Raw genomic sequence first — 21,439 nt, forward strand, 5'->3', positions numbered from 1 at the left:
TTTATTCTTTATTTATTTTAATTATTTTTTTTTGTGTTTTATAAATTTTAATGTAGTTTCTAAATATATAAATTTTATATATTAATATTAAAGTTAATGTTATAAAAAATTGAATTCAAAATAATTTCAAAACTCATTAATCGAATCATACACATAAAATATGACAAAAGGAATGCAACAAAATATATGCTCCGAATTTAGCGTTGATTTGTCGCATGACTTAAAAGGTCATAATTGAAAGCGGTAATGTGAGAGTTTGAATCTCTATGATTGGACCCGAAAGAGTAATTCCTTACAAGAGTATTGTCATATTATTGCTTCTTGTAATTCTAATTAATGTTACATTTGTTACTATTTTAAATGGTGACTACATGATCGAATCTCGATAGTAAGACATATGTATTAATTTTTTGTACTAAAATATAGAGCAGATATTATATTGTAAAGAGTTATAAGTTATAAGTGTTTCGAAAAAAACAATTTGATATTTTTTGAATACAAAAAAATGGCTATTTGATTATACTAAAATGTTGTCAACTTGGTATTGGGAGAATCCAGGTCTTCCTGCTCCAATTTACCTCCATGCTATATAATACGGAGTAATATAATTATATGTTTACATGGTTCAAATCAAATAAGCCTTACTCAGCTCCTGCAAAATTTTAGAGCTAAAGAAAAGCAATTTGAGATCAGAATATTCAAAACCCTTTTTCCCTCTGCCCCTTCTTAATCTCCAGATACATATAATCTCTCTTTTCCCTCTCTCTTTCTATATAGATACATATATACAATATAGATCCATACACAGATAAATAGCTAGTATATACACAGATTGTGGGGTATGCTGAAGATGAGCAGCAGCGACAGCAATAGTGGGGTTGCTGGAGGAGCAGAGGTGGGCAAGGGTTCAATTCCGAGCAGTGTGTGGAAGACGATCCAGCAGATAAAGGAGATCACCGGAAATCACAGCGAGGAGGAGATATATGCGATGCTCAAAGAATGCTCCATGGATCCTAATGAGACTACCCAGAAGCTCATCTTTCAGGGTGGGTCCATTTTCTCTGTGGTTGCGTCATGTGTATACGTATACAGCTTTTTCTCTAGTTTACTGAGTGGCGTAGTTTGGTTTTCTCTTTACATTTTTTTTTATTTGATCTGTATGCACTATACAGTTTGATTACTTGGCACGTTCAATTTTCTGTTAGATTTCTTTCCATATATATTGCGATTTCTTAATTTTTATCTGGTTTTAGGGAGTATATGCATGTTTTTGAGCTGCATTATGTAGGTTCACCAGTGTTTGGAAGTGGGGGGGGGGGGGGGGGGGTGTGGTGAGTGAAGAAAGTGAAGGAAATAGCTTGGTGTCAATGTATGCTAACAGTGTATTCACCATTTTGTGATTCCAGGTGAAAAAAAAGAAGCTTTTTTACTTTTGACATTTTCAGAATCATTCATATTACTTTAGCTTTCTGGAATTCTCTGAACATTATGTTTGATTCAATTGGAGAACTTGTTTTCCCCTTCTTTTTTGCGAAGCATAGCATTTTTGCATGCGTTGCTAGTTCTTTTTGTAGTGAATTCCATGAATTTGTTGGAGAATTTTCCCAAAACCCCATAGCATAAAGGATATTATTTTCTTTTATGATTTTCCTTCATTAATTGCCTTCTTTCTCCTTGCAAAATAAAATTTTATTTTTTCTGTTGCAGATACCTTTCACGAAGTAAAAAGGAAACGTGATCGGAGAAAAGAGGTATATAGCTTTATTATCCACATGCCACTGAGAGACCCTACGAGCATACAGCAACAGCAAATCTATTTATCAGTAAATTTCTTAAAGCAGGATAAAACTCATGTAGGCTTTTTTTGAAAAAATTGTTTGTGCAATGTATTGACGTAATTAAGTAGCCACGTTTTCGTGATCCTTATAACCTTATTGCATATATTGTAACCTTTGAATACATGACACACTAACAATCTGTAGGTAGAATCAGTTATAGAAACAAAACACTTCATTTTTTCCCCTGTAAGTCCATAACTATATGGTGTCTTAAATTGCATGAGTTGCAGATTAGCAGTTTCATATGCTTTCATAATCCCTATGTTATTTAGTGGTTGACATGCTTTGGTTTGAGGTGAATAATAAGACTTCACCTTACTTTAATGGTTTCATTGCCTTCAATTTTTACTTTGATCTTACTTCTCTCATATTTTCCCTCTTTTTCTTCCATTGCAAAGGGCTTATATATTTTTTCTTTTCAGAATGTGAACAATAAGTATGGAGAGCTTAATCGGAAAGCAGGCACACAGGGGCGGGGGAATAAGGGTGGCTTTGGAAACTATTCATCTCGTTATGTATCTCATGGTAAACCTCCATTCTAGAACGCTTTTCTTTGATATTTTCTCTAAACGATTTCCAAAAAGCAATATGGAAATCTCAAGATTTTTTGGTACACATTCTCATGATATTTTTTGTTTGGAAGATTTGCTTTTTCATGATCATACCGTTATTATCTTCCCCTTTGTAATGCACATCATTGAGATTTCCTTTAACTATAGTTTTTAACATCAAACCAAGGGTTAAAAATGAGCATACTCCTCTCTGCTTACTATGATCACCTCTTTTTGAAGCCAACAAGCTACATTGTATTATTGTTTCCTATAATTTTGTAAAGAATAAATGTCACTTTTCGTCCTCTGACTATTATACATGAATCACATTTGGTCCTTGACTATTAAAATTTTATAATTAGGTGCATGACTATGTAATTTGTATCACATTTGGATTTGGTCATGCTGTCCAATTTCCCGGTCAACTATTGCTGGAAATGCTCCTTCCGGAAGAAGCATCTTCCAGAAGTGCTCTTTACGGAAGAATCAAATGCAGTGCTCCTTCTGGAATCTGGCAATAGTTGGCTGGGAAGTTGGATGACAGGACAAAATGTGATACAAATTGCATAGTCATGCACCTAATTAGAAAATTTTAATAGTCAGGAGACCAAAAGTGAAATTTTCTCTTTTGTAAACTATGAGATGGCTTCAATGGTTTTAGACACTTGCATTCCTTTTTCTGATTATTGTTACTCTGATAGTAATCTAGATTCTTGATGACACAATATGATAAATTGATAATGTATCTCTGGAAGAACCTTAGCTTGATTTTAGATACCTAGATGAGCCCTGCTTAAGCTTAACTGTGAACCTGATTATATTTATTTGTGCACACATTTTTAGATGCCGGTGGTGGAAGGAAGTTAATTTCTGGTAAGGTAAATGGAATCAGCCAAACTTTGGAGAAGAGCATTAGCCCAACCTCCATCCCTAGTTCTCAGACAGAGAATAATAATACAAGGTGGTACAGATGTGCACCTTGCTATTTGTTTATAATTACTTGATCTCGTATCCATGTTCCTTGAACTGTTAGACTGTGCTTCTATGGTTGCAAATATTCTGGATAAACTGTTCATCACCTTCCAATGTTTCTTATTGATGCACTAATTTTGTCATTGTTATTACCAATTTCCTTCTTCAGCTTGTCAATAGCTTCACCTAATGAACCTAGTGGTGTAGCTTATGCACCAACTACAGGTGCTGTTGCTGGTAAGTTGGAGGGGCAACCAGAGCATCTTATTGATGCAAAGAAAAGCCCCAAAGTTGAACAAGTGACCAGTGATATGCATGGCCAGCAAATGCAGAATCCTAGTAACTCTACTGCTACCAATGCCTCATTTCCTTCATCAGGAGTTAATTTCTCTGCTTCTGATCCAGTGCCATTCCCATCACAAGGTGCACAGCCTGATGGTATGGGTGCAATTCAACATGAAGTAGGAAATAGGCATGCACCTGATGAACACTTACCTTCCAACTCCAATGATAGCGAAGTGACTTCTGGTAAAGGTTTTCATCAATAAATTGAAGTGCATTGTTAATGTTCTGATCTTATCAAGATATTTTTTCCTTACATTGTAAATAGATTATAATCCTTGTTTCTGTCAATTATTAAAACAGCCACTTCTGAGGTTGGGAGCTCAAATGTGCGAGGAAAAATGCCTAACAAGTCCCAGGGACCTGGAAAGAATTTGCCTATAGAATCCTCACAGCCTGTTTCAACTCTAGGTGGTAGTGCTGTTGGTATGCTTTCATCAAATTACAACAATCAGTTACTGGTAACTGGGCCACAAAAAGGTATACAGCTTTGACATTCTAATTATACAGTATTTTTATGCCATGAATCCATGATATTCTTGGTTGAATTCTGCTGCTTTTGCATGGTTGATAATCAAGGGCCTAGTTTTTATGCTTGCAAAGGATGCAGCCTGTATAAACCATTTTATCACTTATTTGTCAGAGGTAGTGTGCTTTAGTCTTTCAATTTGGACATTGGTGTATGGACTTATCTTAGCTTTTCCTTTTTATTTCTTATGCTATATAAACAGATTAATTTTTGTTTACCTATTTGTACGATGTAGGTTGCTTCTTCTCTTGAATATAGTTTGGAATATGATAAGGGTATTGCTTATCTGGGGTGAGGTTTTAATTTAAGATGTCCAGTGTCCCTTCTCAAGTGTTGTTGCTTTATTATGAAGACTGTTAAATCCAAAATAGAAAGTCCGCTACCCTTGCTACTCCATACTTATTAATCTACAATATGTCATATGAAAATGAATGAATATGGAGTATAAGTTAGGAGTTACACTATGCGGTACAGTAAGTATTAATTAATATTATTTATTTGTCTCATACTCTCATGTGAATTAAGTTAAGCACTTTGTATTAACTTGGTCTTTGTGTGTTTTGTAACAGCTGGCCCTGTTAAAGAGTGGAAACCAAAAGCTACAAGTGCAAATCCTGCTCTGGTGTATGTTACAGCTGTTTCATCTGAAGTGCCTACAGTTTCAGTTGAACCCAATGCTGAAGTGCAGCCTATACCTGTTGCTATGGGTGCAGATGAAGCTGGTTTTGAACTTCAAAAGAAGTTTGAGGAGTCTCACATTTTGGATGTTCAACATGTTATCATCCCAAATCACCTTCATGTACCTGAAGCTGAAAAACTTGGGTTTTGTTTTGGAAGCTTTGATGCTATACATGGCTTAAACACAACCTCAAACAGTGGAACCAAGAATGATAAGAATCCATCTCTTTCTGAAACTTCTGATGCTATTGAAGAAACTGCAAAGGAACAACTTCCAAGGTCTCTCTCTCTGCACCTTAGTAAAATACAATTCCTATGATTTTCAAATTCTTGTTTATAAATACTCTGCATCACTTATATTTGTATCCAGAACACCAGTGGGACAAAAAGAGATTGGTATCCTAAAATTAGAAGTGGCGATACTGATCGATGTGAACTACTCAGTATATTTTACTTCCACCACTTTATTTATTTTTTAATGGCTAGTGGAAGTTAGAAAGGGTATGGAAAGTCAATTGGAAATTGCTCCTTTTTCTTCTCTTGGTTTCCAAAACCAAACAAGATCTTGATTGGAACTGTGGAAGTGTGATAAAGAATTAAAGATTTTTATGTATTTATCTTGTAATATCTTTGTCTACTTGGGCTCAGGAAGCAAAGGGAACAAGCTCAGCTTATGTGAGCTTGAAATTCTTTATCCTCATTATCATATATTTTCTTTTTAACATCCAGCTATATGCTCATCTTTCCTAGCATTTTTCAATGAGTGGATTTCATGATTGTGTGCAGTGATGGAAGTGCATTGGCAATAGCAGATGTGGCAGATTATCCTGATCCTCCACCATCATCATCTTCACAGGGGCAGGAGAATCTATTATCCAAGGCCAAGGGGGATGAGCTTTCTTCCTCTATTGCAGAATCCAACGAATCAAAACAAGAGAATGTGCATGGTGATCATCAATATTCCATTGTGCAGACATCCCCTAACCACAGTTATGACATCATGCCACCAAAACTAGGCAGTCAGCTTGGACCTCTTGAAAACTCTGAATCTCAGGCTTGTGACATTCCACAGCTTCCAAATGTTGTTGTAAGTCTCCTTTCTCTGGTCTTCATGATATGTTCTCTGGTTATATACTTATGTGGCTCCATTTACATAAATTTCCTTTAAAATGTCGACCTGGTCTTTTGATTATAATCCTTAGCTTTAGAGAATATCTGAAATGAACTGTATATGGCTCCCCACATTTGCCAATGGCATGTGGGGAGCACCTGGGGTTGAAAATAGTTCTTTGCTAGGACAAACATTGTTTTCCACAAAGTTACTCCAAGAGGCAATAAGCTGGACCAAACAATGTTTTTCACAAAGTGCTCTTTCAAGTAGAAGAAAGGCTATTTGCCTCCTTTTTTGTGGGAAGCCTCAAGTTGAAGCTAATTTGAAAAGTTTTTTTTTGGAGAGACACAAACCTGTTAATGAAATTATATTATATTCCAAAATTAGACTTATTGATTCTAAATAATTACAAGAAATATATTCTGAAATGTTCTTATTTATATGCTCTTTTTAAAATAGATCCTTTTACCTTTTATCTACTTGGGCCAAACAAGCACCAAATCTATAAATCTATTAACTTATCTGTCTAGGTTCCACAACCATTTGATCAAACAAGCTACTATCCTCAATTCTGTCGGTCTAGTGGGGATGGTGATGGCCGCATTTCACCCTTCCATTCAGCAGGTGTTCAGGCCAAGTACAATGGAAATGTTGCAAATATATCCACACAAACTACACAATCTAATCAAGAGGTTTGACAATTATCAAAACTTTTTCTTATCTTTATTCCTTTATTCTGTTTTTTTTTTTTTTTTTTTTTTTGGTCTGGGAAATTAAAGGGGGAGGACTGGATGGAGTAAATAGTAGATATTTGTACAGTTCTTTACACTGAATACACTAAATCCCTTTTATTCTTTCACATACATAAAGTCTCAAATGGCCTCCATTTTGTAGGAAGTATGAAACAAAAACCTTTTTCCAATTATAAGTTGCAACAAATTTTGGCCTTTTAATTATTCTGTATTTTTTATTTTTGCAAATTACTTTGTAAATAGAATAAATCTAAAGAATTTATAATATATTTGTTCTATTTCTGATTTCAAGTTTCAACTTTTGTTAATTAGATGATAGATTAGCATACATATGCTTACTTAAGTATATGAACAGATACTACATTGTAATAGAGCCAGTAACATTCAAAAAAAGTATATATAAATTGACGGATTAGCATACATATGCTTACTTAAGTATATTTAAATTGATTACAGGGTGCCAACCCTCTGGCCTTAACTACAGCAGCTGCTGCATCACTTGTGACTCAAACTGCTGGGCTTCTACAAAGTTCTCTAGCTGTACCTCAACCCCCTCTTGCAGTATACCGACAACCATCTGGGATGCACCTTACCCACTACCTGCCAAATTATTTTCCTTATGGTCACTATTTTTCACCATTTTTTGTTCCACCACCAGTAGTACATCAATTTCTGAGCAATGGTGCATTTCCTCAGCAACCCCTGGCTGGCAGTGTTTATCCACCGCCAGCAGCAGCTGCCAAGTATTCACTTTCACAATATAAGCAGGGAGCTAATGTGCCAAATTCAACTCATGTTGGACTTCCTGGTAGCTATGGACCATACGGCTCATCAACAGCTAATTATAATCCTCCTTCCGTAGCAACAGCAGGGAATCCAACATCTAATGAAGATCTTTCTGCATCTCAATTGAAGGAGAGTAGTGTTTATAACACAGCGCAGCAGGTTGGTTTAAGTTACATTAGAATTTCTATGTACATACCTTCTTTTCTATTTCCCATGTATGTTTTTCCTTTCGGAGCCGTGTCATTTAGTTCATGGAAGGGTAGGGTCATTTGGGAAGGGAAATGAAAAGAAAGATTGGCCAACTAGCCATTGACTAATTGCTGATGTTGCGTTATGGGGCTTTTACATGATCGAAAGAGCATTTTGACTGTGTTGGTTGAAGTTTGTGTGTAGAATTTGTTCTAATTGAAATTTTAAATATCAATTGCTGATTAATTATCAAGGCGGTTTAATTTGATCCTTGCAGAATGAGGGGTCTGGTGTCTGGATTACTCCACCTGGTCGAGATGTATCTAGCTTGCAGGCTAGTTCTTTCTACAATCTTCCTCAGAGTCACGTGGCGTTTACACCCACACAGCCTGGGCATGGAACCATTGCCGGTATTTATCATCCAGTACCTCCAGTTAATAACCCCACTCTTCTTCACCCACCCATGGCTGGTGCCGTTGATATGGTGGGACCGACAGCTACTGTCTATCAACAACCACAGTATTCTCAACTTAACTGGCCAAACAACTTCTAAGGAATAGTATTGTTTCACAAACTGGAAACAAGAAATGCCAATCCAGCGTTTTTGCAACTTGGAAGAAACTGCATGATGGTATATCATTTACTGCAGGTTTAGTGTAAAATGATGATTAAGGCATCCAAACGGACAAGGGAAAAGAAAAAAGAAAATAGTTGGCTGGATTCAAAGGGTGTAATCCTCCCGCAACGATTGATGACAGTTAGACTTCGTTTAACAGGTATATGTGAATTGTTTTTCCCGGGCATTTGTTAGCCCCTCTGAACCTTCAGATTACTTGGATATCTGTGAAAGTTGGACATTCCTATATTACATTCAGTATCTTTTCCCTTCTGGAAGGTTAGCCCTCAGGAAAGCAACATTTTTTTTTTTTTTTGGAGTCTAGGATGTCTATTGTTTAGGCACATTCTTTGTTTTGCTTCATTGTCACTTGTAAAAAGGTTAATTTTGACAGCAAGAAGGGATGTACCCGGATGTGTTGTAATTGGTTTTGTTATGAGTAAAATGCAGCTTTTGTTGTTGGTTCATGTTTGTGTGTTCAAGGAAAGATGTACATGTTGTTGGAACAATGCAAAGCCTATGGATTTTGTGGTTCTCTTCTATCCTCGCGGTTTAGCGTTGACTTTAATATTCATCACAAGATGGTTCAATTGTACTTTTTTTTTTTTTTTTTTTTTTTGTTGGATGGTTGAATTGCATAAATAGTACAAATTCAATGACCATTTGACACTTTTTTTTCTTTTTAATTTTTAATAGTAAATTTCCAACCCTTCATTGGGATTAACACATTCAGCTATTCAAGGTCTTTATGCGACAATTCGGTTGGATTATTGGAAATATGGTCTTGATTGATTTTAGCTACCTTTCTTTAATTTATTATTATTTTTAATTGGGGGTGGAAATTCCAACATTATACAAGAACATCCTCGGTCAGATATAGACTTAGAAGTGGATAAATACAATATGGTATGCAATTCAATGCTAAAGTATCCATATGACTTTGATTGGTTGGTTCACTTGTTGATTGTTATTTGGTCATTCCATTTCCCGGCCACCTATTTCGTAATGAACGGCGCAATCTACTCACACGTGACACGACACTCAATAATGCATTATATTAATGCCTATACTTATTTAATTCATTCGTATTCTTTTTATCTGATCACAATTTTTATTAATCACTCAATTAAAATTACAGATTAATCATGTTTATATTATATAGGACATCAAAGATTACTCCCCTAAGTGGGAGGTGATAGGTTCGAGTCTAATGGAATAGTTTGAGCGTCCTCCTTCCCTTGTAATAAAAAAAATGTAAGACATAAAAAATAACAGAATATCTTCTTATAGTATATGTATTTTAAAAATTTTATTTACTTAAAAAAATTAATGAAATTTCGTATTAAGTAATTTGACTTGTAGCATGTAATGGTGGTATGAGTTAAATTAATCCTTTGATTTACGAGAAAGTTTGTAACTACTATTTATTTATTTTTTTGAATGTTTGTAGCTACTATTTATTAACTGTTAATAAAATAAAATTATATATATTAAATGCTACTTCTTATATACAATTTGGTTATTCGAACTAGCATTATCTATTACTCATTTATATAGTGACAGTATTACCAAGAGTCGTATTTTATGGTACGTCCAATTACATGGATAAACCTTAAAACATTATATAAGTCATTTCGAATTCAATTTTTATTCTCCTTAAACGTGTCACATACACACGTATACATAGTTACAATTATTACGTATACAACTAGAACAATGAACCTTTTGTATCACATAACAAGATTTTGACAATTGAATATATATATTTGATGGACATCACAACGATATATGTATTATGATTTTGTATGATAAAGCTTATTTTAGAATTTATCAGTGTCGTTTAGGCACTGACCACCTAGCGTATCATCATAATCGATAGTTTAATTTAGGTAATTGGTCGCCTAGGCTTCTTAGGCGCCGACTAGGCCTCCTAAGCACCGACTAGGTCACCTTGTTAGCCGATTAGCTATTGTTTATTATTTTTTTTAAATGAGTTATTTCACTCAAAACGATATCGTTTGGAACGAAATAACTCTAATTTGTTCAAACTCTAAATGCTTTTTAAATTAATATTTAATATTTTAGTATTAACTATTAAATATTAAATAATTTATAATTATTAAGTTATAAAAAAAAAATTAAACAATTTTTTTAAAAAATAAAATAAAAAGAACTTAAAACACTCAAACATTGATGAACCAAGATAGACGAAGGGTTCATACACACTTTATTCTCATTTTATCATGCCTTTCTCTCTCTCTCTCTCTCTCTCTCTCTATATATATATATATATATATATATATATATATATATATATATATAGTATTTGATGATTCACTTGTACATCGATGATAACTTAATTACAAACTGAACGATTGCATTTTGTTTTCACTGAAGTATCATCAATCAATAAATTAAAATGATACTCCTAGACGACACAAAATCCTTTGTCACTAACACAAATTTTGGCATATAATAGGTGATTGATCATAGGGGGTGACGTCAAATTCATTCAATAATTCAAAACACAATCAATCACCCAATTCAATTAAGATTAGGTTAAAAGAACAGGAGTACAGCTGGTACGATGAGCGCATACAACAATCACTGCAAAAGTTTGATTAGCAATATGTTTTTGTTTGGGCTTGCTTGAATTGGCTTTTAGGTTCAATCTCCATTTCACTGTACAGGTGTGGTTTCTTCCTCACCTAAGACAAGAAAATTAGGGTTACATCAGGGACCACCCACCCCACAATATATACCTCCTCAATGCCCTCAATGAGTACTTTAGTTTGGTCCGCTAATTAATATATTAATTACTTTTTTAATAGAATAACGAGGAAAACTTATTTTTTCTGTCACCATTAATTGAGGATGTGCACGAAATAAATTTCACATTGTCACTCTAGCACGTAAAATATCACAATGATATAAACTATCTTAGGTTGTCCATAATTGACTGGTTCAAACAAATAATAGTTGCTCCCAATAGTAATCGAATTTAAAATTTTGTGATTATCAAACCTGATGCAGGCGTAAACTACACTAAGAAGACATTGTGTGACAAATTCGACCAAAAGAATCTTGCCAATAATCAAACTTGTGACATTCAAGTATTAGAATTATGCTTTATTTCCTCTGCCCTTTCTTTCATGACAAAGTTTCCTAAACCATGATTGCTTAAAATATTATTACCACTAATCATCATGCAGTTGAATACTCTCTCTCTCTATATATATATATCTTAAATATGCAACATGCTTAAAGATTATATCTTGAATATGCAACTTGCTTTAAAGATTTCAATACTTCACATAAGTGCCGGTTGTACAATTTGTAATGGCCTGCAGGCTGTATACATCATTTTTAAGTACTAGCTATGATACTTTTTTTTTTTTTTTTGGTTCTCAAAAAAAAAAAAGACTTTTTTGTGTTCTTTGAATGAACTAATAAAAAGCTAAGGTACACAAGTTGTCAGCTACTCAAGTTGGTATGGTATAGTAATTGGGTTTATTTATATGATTTTTTAAAATATATTGATCAATACTAGTACTTTTTATACAACCATATTTGATAACATAGTTAGTTTATCAGTTAACTTTAACTTGTTTGACACTATTAGCTGTTTGACTTGGATAAACAGTAAATATGAGTGTTTGATTAATTATTTTTTTGTAAAAACTTATTGCTTCAAAACGTTAAAATTCAAAAAACTGGGAGCAGCTTTTTCAATTAACTTTTTAAGAAAATCATTTTGTATGTAATCAGTTATCAGCTAACTACTAATTTATCAAACATTTTTCTACAATCAGCTAATGCTATTAACTAGTCAAACTCGCTACCTCAATCAACTAACAACTATTTACCAAACACCCACTCTGTATAATCAGAGACATATTATACTTGATTATATAAGGTATTCTTAGCTTTAGTTTTTGACAATACCAAGTAACATGCATGCTTCATTACAATGGGTACAAAAGGCAACAATACCAAGTCTAATTATCTATATATGTTCTCAAAACGAAAGAAGTATACACAAACACCAAAATTAAAATACCATACATATTACTATAAATAAAAATAAATCAAAACATTTTTACAAATTTGTAAATAATTATTATTTCATTTATAAAAATGTCACGTCATAATGACTATAAAAATATTACCGGTGTAATATATACCTGGTAACTTTTATACATGATAGATATTTTGAATAAATACTCTATATAATATACTATATATATATTATTTTATTTTGAAAACCAACGAAACTTTCATTAAATCAAATCATAACCAATTAACAGGTAATTGGCTAATTCATACGCCTAATAGCTACCCGTATTAGAAGTCTGCTAAAATGGGCGGAAAGACAAAAAGACAAAAGTTTCGTGCTGTTTAATATTTTCATCATTTGGCCTTTTTATAAATACACAAAAGTTTATGAATAAACTCCTCTGTAAATGAGGGAGAGATAGAGAGAGGGAGATGGAAGATGAGGATTCAGTAATGGAAGTTTTAAGGATGGTGGAGCCGGAAGAGGAGTTGAAATGCGAGGAGCAGGAGGAGCTGAGCAAGCACAAGAATAGTAATAACGGCAGAAGCAACAAGAGTATAATCGAGGAGCTGGCGGAGAGGCTGAGGAGCGCCGGAGACTCGGAGGAGGCGAAGATTGAAGCGGCGAGGGACATCCGGAAGCTGGTCAGGAAGTCTCCTTCCTCCACCAAGACTCGCTCCCGCTTCGCCGCCGCCGGCGTCATTCCGCCTCTCGTCCAGATGCTCTGCCCCTCCTCCTCCTCTCTGCCCGCCCGCGAGGCCGCTCTTCTCGCCCTCCTTAATCTTGCAGTCCGTAACGACCGGTCTGTATTCCCCTCCACTTTTGCTCTCCAATATCATCCCCTTTAGATTTTTGTGTAGTGGATTTAATATTACGCATGCATTAGATTGGATCTGGAGCTTAGTAGATTGAAATTCCTGTGTTTTTCCTCTTCTATTAGAAATACTAAAATCTCTAGGGTTTGGCCTGAAGTTGAAATCAATCGACTAATCCATCTTATCGCATTGAAACTCATGTCAATTAGTGCTAATTTCTAAGTACAATTGAAACTTTTGCACCGTTCATATTGATTGCACTTAGCTCAACTGGATAAAAAAATCCATATTATTGAATTGAATTGAGTTTATGTCAATTAATACCTTTACACCATATATTGAATATCACACATGAGCTGAACTTAAAGTTATCTTACATTGAAAATTTGTTGTGGGCTTGAGTTGTATGGTGGAAATCATAATTGTATAATAAAATATTTATAAATTCTAATATCTTTTTCACCCTGGACTAGAGTTATATATATATAGACATACAAGACATATATCATCACTTTTTGCAGAAAATAATACCACGATTCAATTCTATTATTGTCTAGATTCATATTCGTGGTTCAGAATGGTTTCTGTTTCATTTTTCTTGCACATAGATTTAAGTGTTAACTTGTTGGTTCTTGGCTACTATTGTAAGTAAGTAGTTATATGTCATGTTTATATCCATGATTTATTTTGTTCCTTATAGTTGGTTCTGCACCTCCTTGCTTGGTGCAGTCAGATGATTTCTTCAGTTTTGTTTTGTTTTGTTTTGTTTTTTTTTTTAATCTACCAGGCCTTGAACTATCTGCTTAATCCACTCCAGTCAATTTATATTCATTCTTTTAAATGTTTACCAGAAACAAGGTCGGGATAGTTTCAACTGGTGCTATCCCGCCTCTTGTGGAGCTTCTGAAGTGTCAAGATGGTCACTTGCGGGAATTGGCAACGGCTGCTATTCTGACTTTGTCAACAGCTGATTCCAACAAGCCAGCTATAGCAGGATCTGGAGTTGCACCGCTTCTCACTCAGATGCTCAGCTCCGGTAGTGTTCAAGGAAGAGTTGATGCTGTCACAGTTCTCCACAATCTCTCCACCAGTGAAGAAGATCCTAAGCTGGTTCTTGATGCTAAAGTGGTGCCCCCTCTGATAAATCTTCTAAAAGAATGCAAGAAATACTCCAAGTTTGCTGAGAAAACCACAGTTCTTCTTGAAATCCTTTCCAATTCTGATGAAGGAAGGATTGCGATTACAAATGTAGACGGTGGGATACTAACACTGGTAGAGACAGTTGAAGACGGATCTCTTGTTAGTACAGAACACGCAGTTGGAGCTTTGCTATCGTTGTGCCAGAGCTGCAGAGACAAGTATAGGGAGCTCATACTCAAAGAAGGGGCAATTCCAGGTCTTTTACGTTTAACTGCAGAAGGCACTCCCTTAGGCCAGCAGAGAGCTCGAACTCTTCTGGACTTGCTTCGCAATTCCCCTCCCGAAAAGAGACTGACATGCTCGATGCTGGAGAGAATAGTTTACGACTTTGCTGCACATGTCGATGGAGCAGATAAAGCTGCCGAAACAGCCAAGAGATTATTGCAAGACATGGTTCATAGAAGCATGGAGATGAGCATGAGCCGAATACAGCTACGGGCATCCTCTTGTACACCTTCTTCAAAGATGTCAGTATGAGAAACCATTTCAGCCCAGCCGAAATTTTATCTCAGTATGTTCACTATCCTGCAATTTTAGCTCACTATCGACGTGTCGTCATATACTACTACTAATCTCTTAGATAGTCTACACTGTTATGGCAAATACAGTATAACACTGCGCCATTTGAGGTGATTTTATGACCTCAAATGGCGCAATGTGCGTTGTATATCTCTCTAACGCAGATGAGTTTGTGTAAAGATTTTGCTTCTTGTACATTCGCCTACCCCTCTTCTTCCATTTCCCTTCTGCCGCGATTTGAAGTATTTTCTGTTTTTGTTATGCTGGTTTGAGAACATTTTATGATTTTCTTGGTTTAAATTTTGTGTATCTTACTATCTTTCTGAGCAGTTGAATGTCCGTTTGATTGACGAGAAAAACCCACAATCGCAATCATTATTTGAAGGTTTACACAAGGTAAATTTCATTTTGTGACTTTAACCGGTAACCACAAGGAAAATAAACCAGTCCATGTTATTCATAGCTAATCAACTCAATACTCAAACCAAGAAGATTCATATGTCGCTCCTACTAGAAGTCAAACTTATAATGTTATAGACCAAGTCAACAACTAACTTGGTTGGAATTGCCTCGAATGTGTTGTGTTGATTATATGCAAAAGAAAGAAATGGAGAAAAGAAAATCTTTAAGGAGCGATTCCTAGGGGTCTTAAAATGAAAATGTGAATATCAAAATTTTGTGAGATGAAGTAAAAGTTGGGAGTAGGAATAGTATTTTCCATAGTACATATCCGGCAATGTATAGAGTTCTGGTCACAAGAGACCCGTCACTGTGAAAGGACGCAAACATCGCCAGAAAACACAAGTACACAAGCTACTAAAAACACTCAGCCTGTACACTACCACGCTGTGCTCTATACATACAAACTCCCACAAACATCGTACACAGCCACAAAAAAAAACACTCACATCGGAGCAGTGTCACCATCCTCGTCCAGAGGCATAATGTAATTCCGGCAGAGGGGGCACGTAACATTCCAATACTTGAGCCATTTCTCGAGACACATCGCGTGGAAAACATGCCCGCAAGACAACTGGTTTACCATTGCATCTGGCGCAAACTCCGAGAGGCAGACAGAGCACTTTTGCTCCAGGTGCTCCGAGATGCAGCAGATCGAATCATACGGGACTGCAGGATTTCTGCTGCGGAACTCCTCCATGTAAGCCTCCGAGGGAGCTCCCCGACATTCAAAACCGTCCAACGGCCCTTCAACGTTGTACTCCTCCCAGGACGCTATCCGGATGCCAATGACATGAAGGATTGACCGGACTATCTCCTTCACGATGGAGATGGATATGGCGGTGTTCACCAGTATCACGCATAGCACACCAGCATCCGTTGGAGTAGGATAAGTTGAGAGACCCATAATCGACTTCAACCTAGTCAATGAAACCATTGAATCTTGGAAAATACGAAGATAAGTTCGAATAACTAAGCATTAACCGAAAGAAAACTTATACCACTAAGGGAAAGAAAACTTTCAAAATGCATCTATTTTCAACTAAAGGTTGAAACACTCAATTCTTATCCCAGATTTGATACTTGGAAAGGGATCTTGATCAATATATTTCCCTCGTTGAGAAGTAGAAGATCGAGTAAATTCTATTGCAGATATTGCATATTCATCAACATAATCAGCAAACAAGAATGGGAAAACGTTATAAACTTGGAATCCAACCACAAAAATCGAACCTTTTTAAGGATTATGCTAGAAGAAAGATAGAAACAGGATGACCAAATATGGAGCATAGAAATCAAATTAATCTCTCCAAGCAACAAAGGGGCCAAAAGGGAACCATAAACAACACTAAGATTGGATCAATGAATAGCAGTGAGAAATTAAGATTAAAAATTTTACCTTATTGTGGCTTGTAAAGCTGAGTATGCAGATTCCTCTGGGCAAAAACCTGTGAGAACAAGCTGGATACAAAGGATCTGCAAAGGGAAGGCAGAAAATGGAAACCATATAAGAAACACAGAAAAAGCTCACACCAATGAGCCAATCAGACTCTTGCAGATAAAAGTGGCATCTTCCTTATATGAAAGAAATACTATGGTCACAGAAGGTATCATTCAAGGTAGAGGCATACAGATATGGATGGCCTAACACCCACATGTGATGTGGAACCCACCTCAGTGAACAGAGCAGGTGAGGGAAAGGGAATATGATGAAGCAAAAGCCCTAATTCAATCATGGAAATTCAAGATATATATATATAAACTAAAAAAGAAAGGCATTTCATCAACAAAACCCCAACTTTAATCTTATTTCATTTTCTACCCTGTGCAGTACACACAGATCCAAGACTTGAAAGACTGGTGAACCACTACAGTCACTAAAAGTTGACAGCCATCAAAAGTACAAGAACCTGAGATCCAATCACAGATCATATTCTCACTTCCCCCCATGTGAAACCCATCAAGAAATGCAACAGAAAATGAGGCATTAATATCCCAGAATAGCAAAATTGAAAGACTCCCATGAACCAAAAGGAAAAGAGAACAAGTATTAATGGAAGATCAAGAAAAAAAGGTGGGTGTTTTGGGGGACTTACTCAGGAGATTTTGGAGGGCTTTTACAATACAAGAACTTGATAAAATGACTACTTTTAGTATTGGAGAAGAAGGGTAGAAGGGTGGTACGATCTCAAAGGAGTGGTGTTGTGTATTGTATTGATAATGGCTAATGATGGGGACCTCTCATCAACCTAAAGAGACCACCCCCCCTCGCATTTATGCCATAAAACGCTCTCAGGCCCCTCCACACATTCGTCAGTTTGCTGAAATTAATGTTTCTTGTGGGTTTGAGGAGGACTTGCAGACACAAATTAATGGAGTTTCAGATACAGATCAGAGACGATGAAGAAAGAAAGAAAGAAAGAAAGAAAGAAAGAACTTGAGTTTGGTCAATGTCTCTCATGTCTTTTCTTAATCATGATATAAAACACCACATTTCTTACGTCATAAGGATACTTATCTCTTCCTAATTAGTTGCACTTAGTGGCCACTTTTATGCAGGATGTGGCCCAATACCATCTTAATCTTTTCCCATCTAATTCTTCAGGAAAATAAAAAATAAACAAAAATTAGTTATGCTGCATTCTTTTTAGTTATAACAATCCGTGTTTAGAGCAATAGAGCGTATATAATTATATACTTTTTTTTTTTTTTAAATATGGGATCATTGAAAGAATCAAAATCTGAAAAATGGATCAGTAAAATTCTTTGTGTACAGAGTGTACATGCGAAGATAAGTTCTGAGGATTTAGGATTAGTCTAACATAAGTTGAAAAATTTAATATATCAAAAAATATTATTTATCCTTCCTAATCTGTTCATGCGTATTTACATCAAAACAATAGATATTTTCTCACGATTTCATCCTAAATGATGAAAAACTTTTGCATATTTACAAAATAAAAATGTTAGACACCTCTACGATTACCACTCACAAAATAACTACATCATGATGTGTCAAAATCCTAGACATTAGTTTTCTTTTTATAATTTTAATTTTAATTTTACTAATGGCTAGGATTTTGCCACATAATGAAGTGTGTAGCATAAACCTTTATAAAAATGTCACCACATCTTTTATTTAAAATTTTACTCATTTTAACATGGCTTTCCCAATGTTGTCTTCTTCCTATATGATGCAATGAAAGTTCTACATATTACAAAAATGTCATTGTATTTTTTTCTAATTAATTACTTAGATTCATTCTCATTTCTCAAGACTGGTGTGTGTGTGTGTATATATATATGTTTAAGTTTCAGGTGCGGGTGAATACTTTCCGTGTAGTTGTGTGGGTGATTAATATGTGTGAGTTTTGTACTTAATATGCGTGAGTCGTGTGCTTAAGGTGCGTGAGATTTGTGCTTAATGTGCATGAGTGTGTAATGCTTAATGTGCGTGAGTTTTGTACTTAAAGTGCGTGAGTCTTGTGCCTAATGTGTGTGAGTTTTGTGATTAATGTGCGTGAGTGTGTACTTAATGTGAGTTGCTTTGTGAGTTGTTGTTAAAACTTTAAAGTGCATAAGTTTTGTGCTTAAGGTGCGTGAGTCTTGTGCTTAAGGTGCGTGCGTTTTGTACTCAATGTGCGTGAGTGTGTACTTAATGTGAGTTGTTGTTAAAACTTAAGGTGAGTGTGTTTTTGTGCTTAATGTGCGTGAGTTTTGTACTTAAGATGTGTGACTTTTGTCCTTAAGGTGCATGAATTTGTGTTTTGAATGTATTTTGTTTGTGTGTTTAATGTGTATGTGTTGTGTACTTAAAATGCGCCAGTGTAATGCTTAATGTGAATCCACTCGCATAACCGCACGAAAAGCACCACCTGCACCTTATCCATTCCATATATATATAAACTACAAAATTGTTGAGAGAAAAAAATCTTAAAAGGACCCATTCGTATTTAGAATTAATGGATGGGCAGGACCAATTCAAAGAGGTATGTAGGTTAATAACCATACAATATTTGCTGAAGATTTTCTATAGATTTTTTGAAAACAATTTCTCTTTCATTAATTAATTATACCTGAAGGCTGAAGAGCTCCACGTTTGTTGTGTATGTATACCCTTCATTCATTTCTGGACATCGATTTCATCGAATATTTTCTCATACATTCATTGCATTTCTATTTTATTAATATAAATATAAATAATGATTAATGTCCTAATTAATTTAATTCTTAAAAAAAAAAAATAGAATGGCTAACTAATTGCCGAAGATTATCGTGTTGCTTTAGTTAATACTTAATAGTTCTACTAATTTTAGATTTTGTAGCTCATGTACTTGGTAAGTTGTTAGTATTTTGATTTACGAAAAAATCTGCAATTATTAATTGAGTGTACATCTTGAATAAAGTCTATCTTGTGACATTAGCTATTCAAGAATCACATTATATATATATTGGATGTAACCAGAGTTTCTACCGTCGAACGCAGTGACTAGACATCTATTTTGGATGGAACAGCTGGTTTGAAAATTTAACTATTGACCTTTAGTTAAGGATGAACGAGTCTCTTCCACTCAACCACACCCCTACTTCCTCCTGGATTGATTCAGGTAAAAGTTGAGCAAATTTTTTTTTCTTTTCATTATATTTTTTAAAAAATTAAGATATATGATAAATTTTTTTTTTTTAAAAAAAAAAAAATACACTTATGTGTGTGCACAATCATACATATATGTATGTGTACCTAAAAGGGAAAGCTGAGAAAAATGAAAAGAATGCATATATGGGAGAGGCGAGGCTGTGTTGTTTTATAAACTAGTACGTACTAGTATTAGTATATGCCCATGTGCCAACATAACAACTTATACATAGCTTGCTGCCGTTACGTCACTTCTAGCTACCTAACTTTACATACGTGTCCAACTCCATCACCTTATTGTTGGTAAAATTAAGTGTCCAATTTAATATAATAATTTGAGTAGGGTCCATTTTAATTTAAGTCAGGTGAAAGTGAATTTAGATTCTTTTAATTGAAATTATATATTTTATATATTATTATACCTTGATAATGTGTGAATGATAAATTGATTTTAAATTGAGTTTTGAAAGATTTTTTAATAGCATTTGTCTCATTGGAAAAACAATGGGATTACGTTAATATAAATATAATTTAATTTTTTAAAAGAGTGATAACGAAAATACGGGAAACCAGGTAGAATAAGCAAATAAATTATACGTATTATTGGTAATGGGTCACATCTGGATTCAGTACCGTCATAACTCATGAGTTATATTAGATACTGTAAATTCTTCTCCCAAAACGTTGAATCCCCAATTCCAATGGCCTCAGACAGAGCATTTGGGACGATGTAAATCACAGTAATTCACTGGCACAGTAGACAAGATTAAATACTTGTGCGCACAAGGGATCTGTCCACTTTGGACAGAATAAGAGAAACTATTGTATGTGGATCTAGTTGATTGAATGATGTTAGTTGTGTCATCCTGTGGCTCATCTGCCCCCCACTTAATGGCGGTTGGTGTGGTAGAGGTAGAGGCGATATTTTTCGTGAGATTCTAATGGGTTGTGCGTTGTTGTAACGAATAATATGGTCATTTAATGGTGCATTGGCGAGCAAAGAAACGGATAGTACAGCACAGTACAGTACAACTCCTCTCCTCTGTATAGCCGATGTGGTCGATCTTTTGGTACGATGTAAAAAGTGGATCGGAGCTCCTGTGACTCTGCAACCTTTCCATTTTACATTGGTGCTATCAAAAGTGGATATCCTGTGACCTTTTCCACCATCCTCTTGTTTATTACTATATAATAATATAGGTTTTTCAATTTCGCCAAATTATATTACAAGAAAGTAAATCGAACCAATCTTGTTTCACAACTCAACACAAAACTATATATTTTTCTGTACAAAAAGCCCAACCCAAACCCTTAATATTCATAAGAAGAATTCATAAGAAGAATCGAATCGAATTCACACTTTGCTGCTAGAAGCTGTTAAGCATATAA

General features: G+C 35.1%; 3 protein-coding genes across 8 annotated transcripts; 2 read left to right on the forward strand and 1 right to left on the reverse strand.

Moving 5' to 3' along the window:
* The first annotated feature begins 623 nt into the window (after positions 1-623).
* Positions 624-8,879, forward strand: LOC109188352 (GBF-interacting protein 1-like). Of its 5 annotated transcripts, XM_019338989.1 has the most exons (13): positions 626-1,046; positions 1,708-1,751; positions 2,261-2,363; positions 3,233-3,350; positions 3,531-3,723; positions 3,760-3,889; positions 4,007-4,183; positions 4,802-5,189; positions 5,559-5,585; positions 5,697-5,997; positions 6,552-6,713; positions 7,230-7,718; positions 8,026-8,879. In XM_019338989.1, exons 1-13 carry the CDS (start codon positions 842-844, stop codon positions 8,299-8,301), a joined length of 2,613 nt encoding a protein of 870 aa, XP_019194534.1. In that variant the 5' UTR covers positions 626-841; the 3' UTR covers positions 8,302-8,879. The 5 variants fall into 5 exon arrangements, with proteins under 5 accessions (XP_019194536.1, XP_019194537.1, XP_019194534.1 ...); XM_019338991.1 differs by lacking the exon at positions 6,552-6,713 and having other exon boundaries at positions 624-1,046; XM_019338990.1 differs by lacking the exon at positions 5,559-5,585.
* A 3,918-nt stretch (positions 8,880-12,797) lies between these two features.
* On the forward strand, positions 12,798-15,160 carry LOC109188127 (U-box domain-containing protein 2). The gene is made up of 2 exons (XM_019338665.1): positions 12,798-13,223; positions 14,088-15,160. The coding sequence occupies exons 1-2, from the start codon at positions 12,853-12,855 to the stop codon at positions 14,911-14,913; spliced, it is 1,197 nt and encodes a 398-aa protein (XP_019194210.1). The 5' UTR covers positions 12,798-12,852; the 3' UTR covers positions 14,914-15,160.
* A 403-nt stretch (positions 15,161-15,563) lies between these two features.
* LOC109188128 (probable E3 ubiquitin-protein ligase XERICO) lies at positions 15,564-17,197 on the reverse strand. 2 transcript variants are annotated; one of them, XR_002055358.1, is made up of 4 exons: positions 17,088-17,196; positions 16,819-16,890; positions 15,674-16,336; positions 15,564-15,592 (listed from the first exon to the last, which is right to left on the reverse strand). XR_002055358.1 is itself a non-coding variant. In XM_019338666.1 (3 exons), exons 1-3 carry the CDS (start codon positions 17,148-17,150, stop codon positions 15,860-15,862), a joined length of 612 nt encoding a protein of 203 aa, XP_019194211.1. In that variant the 5' UTR covers positions 17,151-17,197; the 3' UTR covers positions 15,640-15,859. The 2 variants fall into 2 exon arrangements, 1 of the variants encoding a protein (XP_019194211.1); XM_019338666.1 differs by lacking the exon at positions 15,564-15,592 and having other exon boundaries at positions 15,640-16,336; positions 17,088-17,197.
* Between the last annotated feature and the right edge of the window lie 4,242 nt (positions 17,198-21,439).

The sequence above is a fragment of the Ipomoea nil genome, unplaced genomic scaffold (assembly GCF_001879475.1).
Source record: "Ipomoea nil cultivar Tokyo-kokei standard unplaced genomic scaffold, Asagao_1.1 scaffold1421, whole genome shotgun sequence".
In the NCBI taxonomy this organism is placed as follows: domain Eukaryota; kingdom Viridiplantae; phylum Streptophyta; class Magnoliopsida; order Solanales; family Convolvulaceae; genus Ipomoea; species Ipomoea nil.